Here is a 15151-nt window from a genome sequence, read left to right as displayed (position 1 = left end):
CTGTCTTCACAGAACGCTTAACTGTCACACTACGCAGTATTTCCATACATTTTCCAACTGAAAGATCTACAATGATCATGTGGTTTCACATAATGCACACAGATTTTGCAAAGAACCCTAGAACAGCTGGTTCAACTACAGCCTCTTCTAGGAAGCATCTTCTAATCCGCTCTTATTTTGATGATTTGAGAATGTAGCATATTCACTGTTATCTTTTCTCAGCGTTTAACAATTCTCAGTGATTCCCATACAAAATTCTCCACATTCAGCTTTCAGCCACAGGGAATTTGTTTACGTTATCTTCAAGAGCTTCATATTAACAGCAGAATTCCTTTAATCTGTATAATTGTAGGCCAAGGCAAACGAGTTACTAAACTTCACTAACTCAAGTTTGAATTCACTATGTCTGAATTTCTCAAAACTTACATGGTAAAGCATCTTCTAGGTTAGGAACAATTCTTACAAAGCCTTTCTCATCTTTTTTTTTTTTTTTTTTTTTTTGCTTGTGCTGTAAGCAGTAATAACATGAACTCTTTCTAGATATTACTCTTGTTTGACATCCAGGATTCATTAGAAGCTATAAAAATATGTTAATACAGTGCTTAAAAATTATAAATGGGAACTAGAGTGCTTTTGACTCTTTCTTAATTTAAATGAAAAGGCAGAAAAATTATTATTATGCACAAACTGAATTACATGGATAAGCTGTTACGGATTTTTAAAATCTAACTGGCTTAGGCATTTAATTTATCTTGAATACGCCCATAAAACCAAAATTGTTAATGACAAATCTGCTATCTACAGTGGCCACATCTTGATGAGCTAATCTGTGTTTCACAATAGCGTGTGATGCACAGATCCTCCAAGCTGGTGTTTCCACATCGGCATTGCAACTCTATAATGGCGCCCCAGCTTGGATTCCGGATGGTCCAAATATGTCCGTATAGCATCTAACAGAGTATGGCACAGAATTAATGCAGCTGGGCTATTTCTGGACAGCTGCACAGCGTTTCCTCAGTAGAAGCTGGAATACCTACACTGAGCTGACAAACTTGTATGGAGTCTTGGGCTTCTGCTAGCTTGTTCATCTTAATGCTAAACTCACCTGAATGCCGGAGACATTTCATTTATTTACCTACAGAGAGATCTGGCAAACTAATACTGGTATATAAATAGCACAAAGAAACAGTAATAACTGGAAACTCACAGCTTGGTTTCTTCTCCATAAACTGCCTCTTACAATAGATAACACAAAGAATAAGGAGAGCTAAGAGCACTGTTGCAAGTGCACTGCATATAACAGCTGCTAGAGCAGTGTCTCGAGGACTGGAAGCAGTTGAAGGGATCTTCACAAGATTTACTTTGGTGGTACCTGAAATATAATAAAATAATAATTAATTAAGGCAAACTGTACAAATTTCATAAATATAGTCATGTAAATGAAAGTCTGGGAAACAGAAGAGGTTTGTAGCATAGAAAAAAAGATGTTCCATCTGCTAAAGTATAAATATTAGCTGCACACATAAACAGCTATGATTATCAGCAACCACATTTATAAAAAAAATCCTTAAAAAATACAATGCAAAATGAATGATAATGAGCGGTGATGCACACAAACACATTCCGACTGTCCATGAGAATGGAATGAGATCTTCACCATGGAACCAAAGATCTCTCAATTTTTAATGTCGGATGATTTTAATATGGAGAAAATTTCCTCGTGTACAGTTGACAGAGCTATCCACCAGAGGGAGTCACAAATACCTAACTTCCCTTAATAAGGAAAAACTCAGAACTGAGACACCCACAGAAGTTCCAACGCTAGCTAAGGTATCATTTTGCTTGGTTGTGTATACAATAACACCATGGTCATTTCCAAGATCAAACCCAGGATTTCAACTGTGCTTTGTTTTATTCAGTGATGTTTTCAAAATACAGGTAATACCTCTAGTAAAAGTCAACAGATTGACTTCATACCTGTATTAGTAAAGACTTAAGCAATGTTTCCAGCTTTGAATAAACACTGTCACTTTTAGGTGGAAAGTGAAAACGATTTTTAAAGTATCAAAATTTAACTACAGCTACTGAAACTATCTTAAATTACAAATGGTCTTTTCAAATCAAATTCTTTTTAAGAACTTATGAATTTTGATAGCTCATCTATTTCAATCTACTGGGACATCCACATCAATATTATTTTATGAGAAAAAGGAACAAAACATTGAGTATTCCTCTGACAGCAAAATTTTAAAAACCCACAAACCATATTTTATTAACTTATAAAAATAAGTTAAATGTGCCTATCTAACCCAGAAAATATTTGGTTAAAATCTAAAGACTGTAATTTCCTAAGAAATGGTCCACACAGTCATAAGTTTAAATTGGGAGATAAATGTCTGACAGAGTATATTAAAATCACTAATCAAATTGTACATACACACAATTGTTTGATACCTTAACTCCAATATAATAGCAGGAAAGAACTTACTAGCTTAGTGCAATCAATGGAATTTATTAACCAGGAATAAATTTCTGAAATAATTATGGTATTTCCTCTACACACATCAAACGTAGGCACCAAAGTGTTTACAATACCATATCGCTTTCTTATAATGTCCAGACTGCCAAAAAGCTAGGTATTTTGAAAATAAACTTCATTCCATCCAGTTCTAAGTCTTTGGACCACTCAACACCAAAGAAAATATTAACTTCTAAGAAATAAAGTATCCAAAACTAAAAAATGTTGGACACACAACATTAAACAGTTTATGTGTATTATAGTATCATGTAGTTGCTGGTAAGTGGAGAGGTCAGATCATGGCTGTTATTCAGAAGAAAGAATGCTTAGTTATTAATTTCCTGATTTCAACGTGAAGAGAAACAAGTGTTACTGCATTTACATCTACTTGAGTATTTCCATTTACCTTTTGATTTGTACTATTACATTCCACCATCACATCAAAAGTGTGAAGAGCAAATTTATAGCAAACCTTTTTACATCCTTTTAACTTGCCAAACTGGACAGTGGAGCTACTGGAGAGAGTCCAATGAAGGGCCACAAAAATGACTGAGGAACTGAAGCCTCTTTCCTACGAGGGAAGGCTGAGAGAGCTGGGACTGCTCAGCCTGGAAAAGAGAAGGCTCGGGGAAATCTCATCAATGTGTAAAAATCCTTGAGGGGAGTGTGCAAAGAGGACAGAGCCAGGCTCTCCTCAGTGGACCAGAGGCAATGGGCACAAACAGAAACACAGGAGGTTCCCTCCAAACATCAGGGAACACTTTTAACTGTGAGGGTCACTAAGCACTGGCATAAATCATCATCACGCAGTCTCCATCCTTAGAGAAGCTTAGAAACCATCTGGACATGGCCCTGGGAAACCAGCTCTAGGTGAGCCTGCTTGAGCAAAGGAGTTGAACCAGATGATCTCCATAAGTGCCTTCTTACCTCAACCATTCTCTGAGTTACTAAAATACAGCAGATCTCAAAGCTCAAGTCAATGAAGAGACTGAAGTCTCCTACATAACTAGAAATACATTCTGAAACTCTGTCCTTGTGGTGAAATGTTATCATTTTCATTATCATAGCAGACAGTCTATCTATTATTTTTGTTTCAAGTAACAGACTAAAATTGCAATTCAGGGTCTTGGGTACTTTTGAAGAGTTGCTACCTGTCCTTCTCTATGTTCCTCTGTAGTTCTTATTACTCACAGAGCTAATCTCTGTGACCTCTTTCCCAGATCTTCACTGTTACTTAAAAGAAAAAGCAACCAGCGTCATAATCTTTTTGCCGTAACTGAATGCTCTTGGCCGGAATATTGCAATATTTCACAGAGAAAACCTTTCATTCAGCTTCCAGGATTCTTGCAGCTGTAGTTTTAAGCTTATACTTTTAACAGACTGCGGAAATTTCTGCATGGTATGTGAAGTTCCAGGACATAATTCTGGGAGAAGCAGTAAACCTGTATTTTAAAAAAAGCCATCTATACAGCAACATGTGCTTCGCTTTGGCATGAAAATCAAGTACCATGCTTTGGTATCACGTTTTCAATTTAACTCAATTGCCTGATCTAGTCTTTAGAAGGTTAAAGACAGCCTGCACAAGTATTTAAAAACAAGACAATAAAAAGCTGATCAGGACATCTTCAAATATTTTTCATATCAATATACTTACTTGTATAAATGTACCTACCTAGAAGCATTAAAGAGTTAGGCCTTCAAAGAATCATAGAATTGTTCAGACTGGAAAAGACCTTTACAATCAAGTCCATAATTATAGAAAAAGAATTATTGATTCTGAAAGCAAAATTAGAACAAAAGCACTGGAGGTGCAGCTGCTCTATTTTTGTCTCTCTTCATTTGCTCACAAAAATGTACCTACTTTCAAGTATAATTACACATTACATATTCTGGGAAATTATAAATTATATGTATTTATTTAATGCCCATCAGCAATAGCCAAACTGGAAATACAGTGATTTTATTTTAAACGGGGATGGCAAAAGTTTAAATTTATTTTAGCCATCTAGTTATTTAAGATTTATTTTATTTGGTGTTTTTATATATATATATATATTTATTTTTTTTTTTAATAGAGAAAGCCATTTTCAATTCCTGAGAATGCCTACCACTCCTCTTCACCTTCAAAGAACTTTTTGGAATAGCTACTGTGAGCAGTCCATTGTAGTGTAGCTCTAATTATAACGATAGCGATCTTCCCTGCAGAGCCCAACATTTCAGAAGTGGATTGCTATTGTAGAAGTGGCCGTTGGGCATTGCTGAACTCTGCTTTTAGTGTTACTCAAGATATGTATGCATTTTCATAAACTCTCTCTTTCTTTTCAGGCTTACAGACTTAATGGTCCCATTTCAGTAAAGCAAGGAGGTGCACTTTAAACTTCAAACTTGTACTTACATCTATTAAATGATTACATGATTTAATTTAAATATGGAATTAAACACTGTGAATTGGACATGGTACATTAAGAAAGGACGGAGGAGGTGCACCCTTTTATGATTCTCGAAAGCATATGCATATTATGCATCACAAAAATAAAAGAAAAAATGTATTTTATTTAAGAAACAGATTTCTTTTTCTAAGTCTCAGTTCCAAGATATTCTGGAAATGTGCTAGGACTAAAGAAAAATTACCCAAAATACCAAGATGCCTCCTGGATAATTTTGATCGGTAAGCCTAAATACACATTCTTCCCTTAATTAACCAATAGTACATCGTAATACCATTATATGCAAAGGTGTGGTTGTTAAAATCAACTGAAGTTTCTGTTAATCCAAGATGGTTAAATAGCAGTAACTCAGCTAATATGGAACATATGAAGCCCAGCTGTATCACTATAACTTCTGCCAATAAACAGCATAGTTGGATTTTTGGCCTATTATGCCAAACAATCAGAGACAGGTAACATGTAAAAAGACTTCTTTTATCACTTGTTTCATGTTTATTTTCTCAGTTATTTTTTTTTTTCAGAACCATGATTAGTAACAGTTACTACTGGAATCAGCATGCCTAAAAGAAAGCTTTCTGTGGCCGATTAACTATGTGAAAACAGAACTTACAAAATGTTACGTTTCTTACATGGATATAATAAATAATAATATAATAATAAAATAATAATTACCAAAGTTGAGGAGGCTAAATTGTGCAATATTATGTTTGGGTTTTCTTTCTTACCATGGCAAGTAAGTCCATGCTAAACCAAAGAAGGTCTACTAAGTAAAACAAAGCTCATCAAAACATCAAAAAGGATAGCCATACCATAGTAACATTGGATAGAGTGCCATCTTTTACAATCAGGATTGAAAATAGGACACAAAGGTAAAATGAAATGTTGTTAATTCCTGAAATATAGATATTTCTGGTCAAGAGAGGGGAAAGGAGCATTTGCCAATTATAAAAAGTGTTTGCCCATTATCTTTACATTGATTGGCCCAAGTCAATGGTATCAGCCTTAATTTGACAAGCATTAAAGGCTCAGACATACCCTCAAGTCACAATAATTTAACAAGTTACTGCCTGTCAGCTAAACTGCAGTGGCCATCTGTACGTGTGCTCTTGATCCATGAAAAATTCAAGGCAACGTGACTCGTCTTGAAACTCGTTCATTTTGAAAAAGTTTAAAAGATGTTTATGTTCCTTTTAAAAAAAAGGGCAGTACCTCTACCTAGTCCAAAATAAGCAAAAGAAACGTATTATGTATACACATGATGTGTGTATATACAATTCAGGTATCTATAAAAAATACATGTGTAATACTACTGAGCATTAACATCAACGGAAAGCAAGTTGTCTTGAGTCTACTTCTGAGTCTTTACAAAGCAGCAGATTGCCTCCTTTCAAGGAGGAGGTAAGAAACTTTATTAAATATTACTGCTGGAGACTGTGGTAAACACTGGAGAGGGAGAGTCTCCCAACATCTGTTAAAGGACAGCCATTTGCGTGCATGGCCTACACCCAAAAGTTCATCATGTCAAACCACATTTTTCAAATGTACTCCAAGTACTGGCTGACTTTAAAGCCTTTAGTTTCCAAGTTAGTGCCCTACAACTTCTTTGTTGTATTTTGCTGGTTTTGTTATTTTTTTAATAAATGTACCAAAAAGCCCTAGGGGAGAAAATGACTATTCAAGTATTTATCCATTGTTTGGAAATCCTGAGAAATGTGCTTATAAATTAAAATCTTTGGAATTTAATTTGTTCATTTCCAAGACCATTTATCTTGCACTGAGTATTTTCACAAACTCCCAACTGCTGACAGCCTTTTATGTTTAAAATGGTGAAACAATTACACCATGTATATGAATTTAAAACATATATGAACTCCATAGTACTGGACACACACCACTACGTCTGTAGGGCATACTCAACCCCTGTAAGATGCTTTTCTTGCAATTAAGGGATGTTAATTCTTGGTACTACCATGGTCATCTAAATTGAACTGATATATGGGCACAAAAGCAATGTTGTTTCATACACAAAACTTTCACCTTTGAGAAGTGGCCGTTAAAAATACTACTACAGAAGAATAAAGCCACAGATCACTGGTGCCCTCATCAAATAACCTGGAAAAAAAACCAAAAATGGGAGGAAGTGAGATAATATCTGTGTCACTGCTGAACTACATATTCTCCCTGCTCTCCGCATCACGTGCTCCCCCCCCCCCCCCCGATATAACTAGTTATCAATGTGAAAAGACAGCAAGCACGCCTCTCTTCGGTAGATTGGAAATACCTAGTATCATCTGTTGGCACAAAGTATATATTGTTGTTAATGTAACTGTGGTGGTGTCAGCAATTACCTTTCTGACTTTTGCTTCTAGCAGCTCACTACACACTTCTGACAGTTGTGGTGCCTGATACCTATTTGGCAGAAAATGCAATTTCTTTCTCAGGTGTTTTTCATGTATTAGATCAGTATCACATAAAGTTTGTGTCAGAATATATGAGATTGCTAGATACAGCAGAAAACCCATTTCCATACTTCACTTGTAACCTATACTTTAAACCAAATTCTTTCCTACACGTTTTGTGAAGAACACAGTATTTTATGATATTCCCTTGTTCAAATCCAACTACAGAATGCATCCATCCCACCCAGGCTATGAAAGTTGCTTTGTCTTTTCAACAGAAGATTGAAGGACAAAGTAGTTCTTTTGTATTCATATCTGCAGTTTTATTCCATCTTTAGGACTACCTAATTACAGAATAAAACCAACCTGGTGCAGTATTTGAGTCAATTAAGTCTGTTTATGACAGTTACTGCTTGTATACATACTCTATCACTCTCAGTTCCAAAACACTTACACAAGGCATTACCCACACAAGCAGCAGAAGAGTCTGTATTGCCTAAATGCACACCATTTTCAAGTGGGTAACTACTGCCATTACCTGTTTTCTAAAGAAGTCCACATACCTTTTAGAATCTAACTATACATTCACTAGTTAAATAACAAAGGCATGTATGTAAATGTAAGAACAAGCATGTCTAAAGGTTGTTTCTTTAGCCAACAGAAAGTAACTCACTCTCATTAACCAACAGTGTAACTGAACATCGTGAAACCCATGTATACTGGTTACAGATCTGTTCAGAAAGGTTCAAACAAGAACTTACAGTCGCTGTGTGATGAGCTCGTAGATTGATGCATGGATTGAAACATGACAGCGTGAACAGATCCATCCTGTAACCATGGCTGAGGACTGGCAGGATAGCTATAACACTTTTTGCCCTCACTTGGGCAGGGAACATACACACTCTTGAAGTTACGCACTGCTGGCACAGTGTATGCATTTCAAGTGTAATTGCCACATACATCCACAACCACTGAAACTGGTAAGGTACTACATATATGTATTTCTATAAATCCCAGTAAAGTAAGTAGTGAATTGTAAATCAATTATACAAGAGTTTTCGCCTCCCTCTGATTCAATGATAAGTAATTTCTTACACTTCACTGTCTACCCCAGTTATTTCCTTCTTTGTCCTTGTTCAGCTGTGGTAAAACCCAGGGAGCAGAACAAAAGCTTGCATGACAATTGCAAGCCTGTATCCCTAAATTTGTTATTACAAACTTTGATAAACATCATTAATAGTCTATGCAGTACAGTTTCAAGAGCTATGTTATTTTTCTTGCTTTAATATGTTTTGTAAAGATAGTAACAGTACTCAGCTACTTCATTTCTGCCTGCAGACTGGATACCTGTTTTGTCATCAGAATCACAGGGTATATTGGGATAATTTTCAGTCACAAAGTTTTTATAGCTTTAGACAACAGGGACTGTACATTCAAATAAAGAATTATATAAACGAGTGATACCGTACAAAACCTACTATATTTGAGTATCAAATTATGTGCAGGGTCATTGCTTATTTTGCTTAAAAAGGAAGTTTTTGAATTGGCCCAATAATCTAAGTTCAGAGATCTAGATGTTCCAGCAGTGACAGAAATTTTAATAAAATTTTAGTACCTTTCCCCTGTTGCCTCCTGGCCTACAATTAAAATACAAAATAAAGCAGCAAGGAAAATGAAATCCTGATGGTTAGAGACATCTCTCCACTTTTCAAAAATCTCTGTCACATACTAACATTTTTATTACTGACTATGCAAGAAGATAAATGCTAAGGAAATTCTTCCAGCTATTAAAAATCCCATGCAAAATGAGCCTACTTCTAAGATGTGACAAATAAGAAATCAGTACTGAAAGAGATCTGGAAATACATGTATGGGTGCACCTGCATTCAATACTGGAAGAATTTATTACATTGAATTTTAAAAAGGTTATTTCTCAATTGAGAGAATGTATGCAAAATGAAATACAGAAGTCCCACAACTCCCAGATAAGCTTTTGAATAATCTAAAAATCAATGCAAATCTAAAACTGATGCCACTGTATTTTGGTATCCATTCTGAAGAGTGACAAAGAACCTGATCTTTGGGCACAGGTCTTAAGTATGTAATAGTTAAGCCCCAAAATCTGTAATTTTAAAATCCACGGTCTCTATCTGTGAAACCTGTATTAGATCACATACTTCCTATCCAGTGCAAAGTTAAACACAGAAGAGAACCTGAAGGATCTGTCACACTGAGTAACATGGTACCTAAAGTCACCATGCTCAGAATACAGATGTAGAAACGTGGAGAAGGACACTAAAACTTTATTCTTCCCATAAATTACTCAGAGTGGCAGAGAGGGGCTTCCACCTTCTCTTAAAACTCTCCTGAGAAAAAAGAATATCTGGGGCCTTATTTTAAAATTAAATCGAGGGGGGAGAAATCACTGAGCATGGCTTGTAACACCTTTCAGATGCAACTCTTGAACAGTGAAGTTTCTGCCTTCTGTAAAAGCTTAAGAGCCCTCTGGTGAGAAGCAGGAGACACAGATTCACTTGCCTTCTCTACCACTTCCATGGAGATTTGTTTCAGCCACTAGGCTATAAACTGAGCTTGGTAAAAGCTTACTTCTCTCCAGTTGAATATGCTCAGTTGTAAAGCTTCAGCAGAAGTAATAAGGACCCCTCTCTTTGCATAGCCAACAGTCACGTGAAATGTAGAATGCAACAGAATTAAATAAACTATACTTAGGCTTGCCCACCACTTTTTTCCTGGTTATAATTATGTTAAAATATCACTAATTTAGGTTAAATTCTCCAGGCAAGTCAGCTACTTCTGAATGCCGCGTGGCTGTCGGTTTGGGGAGTGGGTGGGTGGGTGGGGTTGTTTTTTAAAATATAACTGTTAGCCATCTCCACACATTAGGGGGAAATATGTCTGTACTGTGGAAAACACAGAGTACATTTATATAATTAAGACTGTTTCATAATACACACAACTGGGCTGAATTATGGTTCTGAATTAAGGTGGAAGAGCTGCATAACCAATCCTACTAGTATTTTTTCATGTTTAACTTTGCAACCTCAGCATCTCTGAAGGAACACTTTTTTGGTAAATAATCTGAAATGCATGGGATTAAACATAAATTCTCATAATTTTATAACATACAGCCTTAACACCTTTAGAAACTGTACATTCACCGCCAGCTTATTGTCATACTGCAAGTATTAAAGTAAATGTCATGAATTACTGTAGAGAAAGTTTCCTACTGTGCAACTGTAAGCATGCACATGCAGACTACAGTACAGACGAAAAAGCTTTGAAGTCAGAAATAATAATAGCTTATAAAAAAGTTTTTAGTTTACAACTTAAAGCTTTGGGGATAAAGTCAAGTCATACAGAACAAAAGGGTGCTGTGTACAAGGTCCTTGTTTTGTTACATGACTTAATTTGAAACACAGCATCTTCCCTCTTTAACGGAAATCAGTGGGAGTTAGTTGTGGAATACAGAAGATGCTCTGAAAAGTTATCTTTGAAAAGGCAGGCTCTGCTGGAAAGATTCATTTGACCAGAAGAAACATCTGCTTCTGAGGGAGTCACCTGAACCTCCTCTGCATGGGGGGTGGGGAGAAAGGCTCTTTTAGGGTCCAATTGAACAGATTTGTTTTAAATACCTCCCTTGATCATTCCTCTTCACTGAATCTAGAGTGAGCCTAAGGTCACCAGCTTACAGAGGTGGCCATCATAGATATCCACAGTCAAGAGGCAGGCATCCTACTCTGGGTTTGTCATGTAAGGATGCACAGTTTTGAGCACCTTTGACTGTTTTGACTTCAATTTCTCTGTTACAGTTCATTAAATTTATAACAGACACTATACATTTTACACCACTTCTATTGTAAAGACAGAAGTCAAAAACAACTGCAAAATTTCTAACAACTGCTTTACAGTGGTAGAACCACAAAAAAGCCCAGTGGTAATCAGTAACTCATATTCTCCATGGAATATAAAATAGCGTGTAGCAAGTAAGGCCAGACATGGAATTACAGGTTTTGCCTATCCTGTGCTTTAAACCAATAAAGGCCCAGCAGGGAATAACGCATGCAACAATGTAAATAAAACCTGTACCAGAGTGACTACATACAAAGGAATCTAATTATGGTTACAGGCCTCAATTCTGGCACATTCTAACTTTGGAAGTTTTCCCAGAATGGGAGCTTTGGTTTGTAAGAAACATTTCATCAAAGAATAAGAAAATTATTTTTATTTTTTTTTAATTTTTAACTTATTTAGCAGGAGTGAAAAAAAAAATAACCTACACTCCAAAAAATTCAATTTTCCTCCTTGAAATTAAAAAAAGGCAAGAGGAAAATCAGGTTTTAGGTAAGAGGAAGACAGATACAATCATTCAATGTTGAATTTGCAGTTTTCATCTAATGCGGTATTGGCATCTAGATGAAACCAACTTTAGAAGTCTGAAGGTCTAAAGACAAAGTGAGAGCTACTCACCTTAGGCTCTTTCTACAACAGAGCCAGAAATAGAAGTCTCCAGAGAAGTAATTAATCTGACATGGCTTGAAAGACTGCTTAGTATTAGTCATTGAAGCTTACCTTATCTGGCTTGCCTGAACTCTTGAGGTACCTAATTCTCTCCACTGATTATCAGTGGGAGTTTGGGCTGACAGCTTCAGTGTTAAGCAGTAACTTTTATATGCCTAAATTAGGGTGCATTAACTCCAGCCTCCATTTCCACATGTGGATATGGTAACTATAGATTACATTCAGTAGTATGCACATACAATTATACTACTGGACTTCAATGATAATAAAATTGTTGGATACAAACCTTTATTTAAGAAAGCTGCAACAAAGAGCTAATCTTTTTAAGAAACAGTCACAGCCTCAAAGGCACATGTCACTGCCCAAAAAACCACTTGAGATCACTCTATGATCTTTGTAAAAGAGGAGGTTGGCAGTGCACTGCTTTAGCACAAGTGAACCAGTAAGAGTGAGAATGCGTGAGGCCAATCACACAAAAAATTAAAGGTGAGTGAAGCAGAGTACAACTGGAATGATACAAGTGATTATTAGCAACATTAGATCCGTCTATTAGGTTGTTCCCGGCTCATGAGGCATTTGTTTATAATGAGAAATTACAAGGCTCTCGGTGCACAACTCCTGTTTTAAAGCTATCACATCTTACCCTATTTTCAGTACATTCCAGTTCTCCAGGTAATTCCAGTCCTCTGGAGTGATATTTCAGTGTTCTTTTGCTTGACAATGATTTTCTTAATAGAAAGTTGGTAATATGGAAATTTTCAGCCTAGATGGATTCCGTTTTCTACTGTATTTTTTTTAAAAAAACAAGAAATGTAAGAGAAACACAGCCTAAGTATTTTGTAGCTGAGCAACATAGCCAACAGTATCTACCAGCACAAAGTAGAATAAAAAACCCCAACCCACTACTTTATATTTGTTTAGCAGTATTTTATTACTCACATCAGTCACAACTTTGACTCTGTACCCAAAAGCCATAGCACTCAGTATGTGTTTATACCTTAGGCACCAAAACTCACTGCTGTTGAAGTGGCGCTAATGCAACCATTCTCAGAATTGGCTGGGTGATTATGAGAGATAAATTTAAACTAGTAGTTTCAGTTTGAACACAGCTTAAAAGCATGTTACTAAATCCATACATTTAAAATAGTCCAACGCTTCTCTAGTTAGAAGAGGTGTAAAAACAAAAATCTGAAAAAGATCACTGAAAACCTGTAAATACTGCTTATTTTTTCAGATTACCCCTAAACACAATACAGTTAAAATTAACTGAAAAAAAGTTTTGCAGCTTTACTGCAACTTATGCAATACTGGAATAACTTTGATCAACTTAATGGCCAAGTTAAATAACAACCTTGCAAACCCACTCCATACAATGAACAGATAATTGCTCATAGTCACTGCAAGATTGGGCTAAAGGGCTAACCACATTAGTAAGTACGCATAAGAAAAAAAACCATAGGAAATAGTACTTATTCAGTACAGGTCAACGATTAGCCCCTTCTCTAACTCAGGAATTTCAAGTTCACTTTAATCTAGTGTAATTGAGCTAACCAGCTCTTACATTAAAAAGTAATGATTAAGTTAAATTTCTTGCAGACATTCTGTACCTAAAACAAACATGCAGTATGCCTCTGGCAAAGAAGGATACTAATTATAGGATTGACTCATAAGATGAAAGGTTGCACAAGTTACTACTAGAAACAAAAGTATGGTAAACTGGTTTGAAAAAACATATTGAAATTCTCATACTCCACAGTTAAGATGAGAATTTAATTTTCTAACTGAACTTAACAGTGTCAAGAAACAAAACTAAATATGTTTGCAAACTGCTTGTTCATATTTTAGGTGAAGAAATGTCATCATTCTATGCACCAAGGAATTTTTTAACCTAATAAGTGAGCTCTCTACAGTGACTTTTTAACACACAAAAACATGAAAACTAAGTATTTTGGTCACTTCTCAGCTTTCTTTTGTTATATAAAACATGCTCTTAAAATGGGTGTTTAAGGATCAGACAATGAATCCCTAACTTCACTCTTAATGCAACAATTCACTCCCCGATTTAAAAGGAATCATTAAAGAAACAGATCACCAAGTCTCCAGACATCTGTGGGGAAGGATATGCAAGTTCAAAAGTAGTTTTGTATTTCAAACTGAAGCTTTCACTGGGATTAGCAGACAGAGTTGCCAGTTGTGAGTTAGAACAAAGATCCATAATCTGCCCTATATGTTACCACATACTGATTTGATGTAACGTTCTGAATGCCAGATGGGCACCACTTATGTAAACTCCTACTAACAGCTGCATAAGCTTGTGATGTGAATTCATGGAATAAATGGAACCTGATTAAATTTATTTTAAAATCACAAGCTGACATTTCCATTTTCATTTCAAGCTATACATTTTCCATCATAATGTAGCAAGCAATGAGGAATGTATTTTCAAGGAGATTTACATTGGAATACTGTCTTCTCTCTGAAATACATTAATACATGCTTTAGTAGGTAAAAATGGATTACACATAATTAGTGCAAATCTCATGCTGAAGCTAGAAAGCCAATGCCTTTCAGTGCAATTCAGCATGGTCAAATATCACCTCAACTTCATACCATCTACTTAAAACATAACTAGTTTAAGATCATACATATTTTACATATTACATTTTCAGAGATTATAAACAAATAGTGTTGAAAAACAACATTTCCATTCCTAATTTATTCTATGTATGATGGAAGCCATTTACATTACATCTGCTCACTCTAAAAATCATTTAATATTTATATTGCTAACAGCTAAGTAGGGACTGCCAATTCTAATCTTCTAGATTTTATATTAGAGTAGATGATTTCTTAAAGTTTCAGACTTCCAGTACTCAAATTTTCCTGTTCCACTCCCCCCATCATAATAAATGAGCACTTTCAAGAGGTCCAGAAATTGGCATTTGTTTTACTTTCTGTTGATTTTCTGCTGTTGACAAACGTAGTAGGAGCTTATGCTACAACCTTCTCATTAAGTGCACTAATGTAGCTACCTGTTCACTATTAGATCACTTGTTTTCATAATATCAGAAAATTCCTTGTCTAAGGTCTCTGTTACTCTATCAGTATGGATAGAAATTAGTCATCAGGGTCAAAAGGATTTTAAAGGGTAAATAATTGACAACAGCATTATATATACTGTGTTCACTCAGGAAACTAAACTGAAGATGACACAATTCTAATCTTACCATGTATCTTAAGAGGTTTGC

The 15151-nt window shown here is 35.7% G+C and overlaps 1 protein-coding gene across 2 annotated transcripts in view; it reads right to left on the bottom strand.

Moving 5' to 3' along the window:
• The window catches only part of TNFRSF19 (TNF receptor superfamily member 19), a 60347-nt gene that overhangs the window by 8196 nt on the left and 37000 nt on the right, over positions 1–15151 (bottom strand). For both annotated transcript variants that reach the window (XM_037377832.1, XM_037377833.1), the window contains one exon: positions 1208–1372. In XM_037377832.1, the coding sequence (XP_037233729.1) occupies positions 1208–1372 (165 nt within the window). The remainder of the gene's footprint in view (positions 1–1207; positions 1373–15151) is intronic.

The sequence above is a fragment of the Falco rusticolus genome, chromosome 2 (assembly GCF_015220075.1).
Source record: "Falco rusticolus isolate bFalRus1 chromosome 2, bFalRus1.pri, whole genome shotgun sequence".
NCBI classification, from domain to species: Eukaryota; Metazoa; Chordata; class Aves; order Falconiformes; family Falconidae; genus Falco; species Falco rusticolus.
Note: the sequence above shows the minus strand (reverse complement) of the source record. Positions and strands in the feature narration are given on the sequence as shown.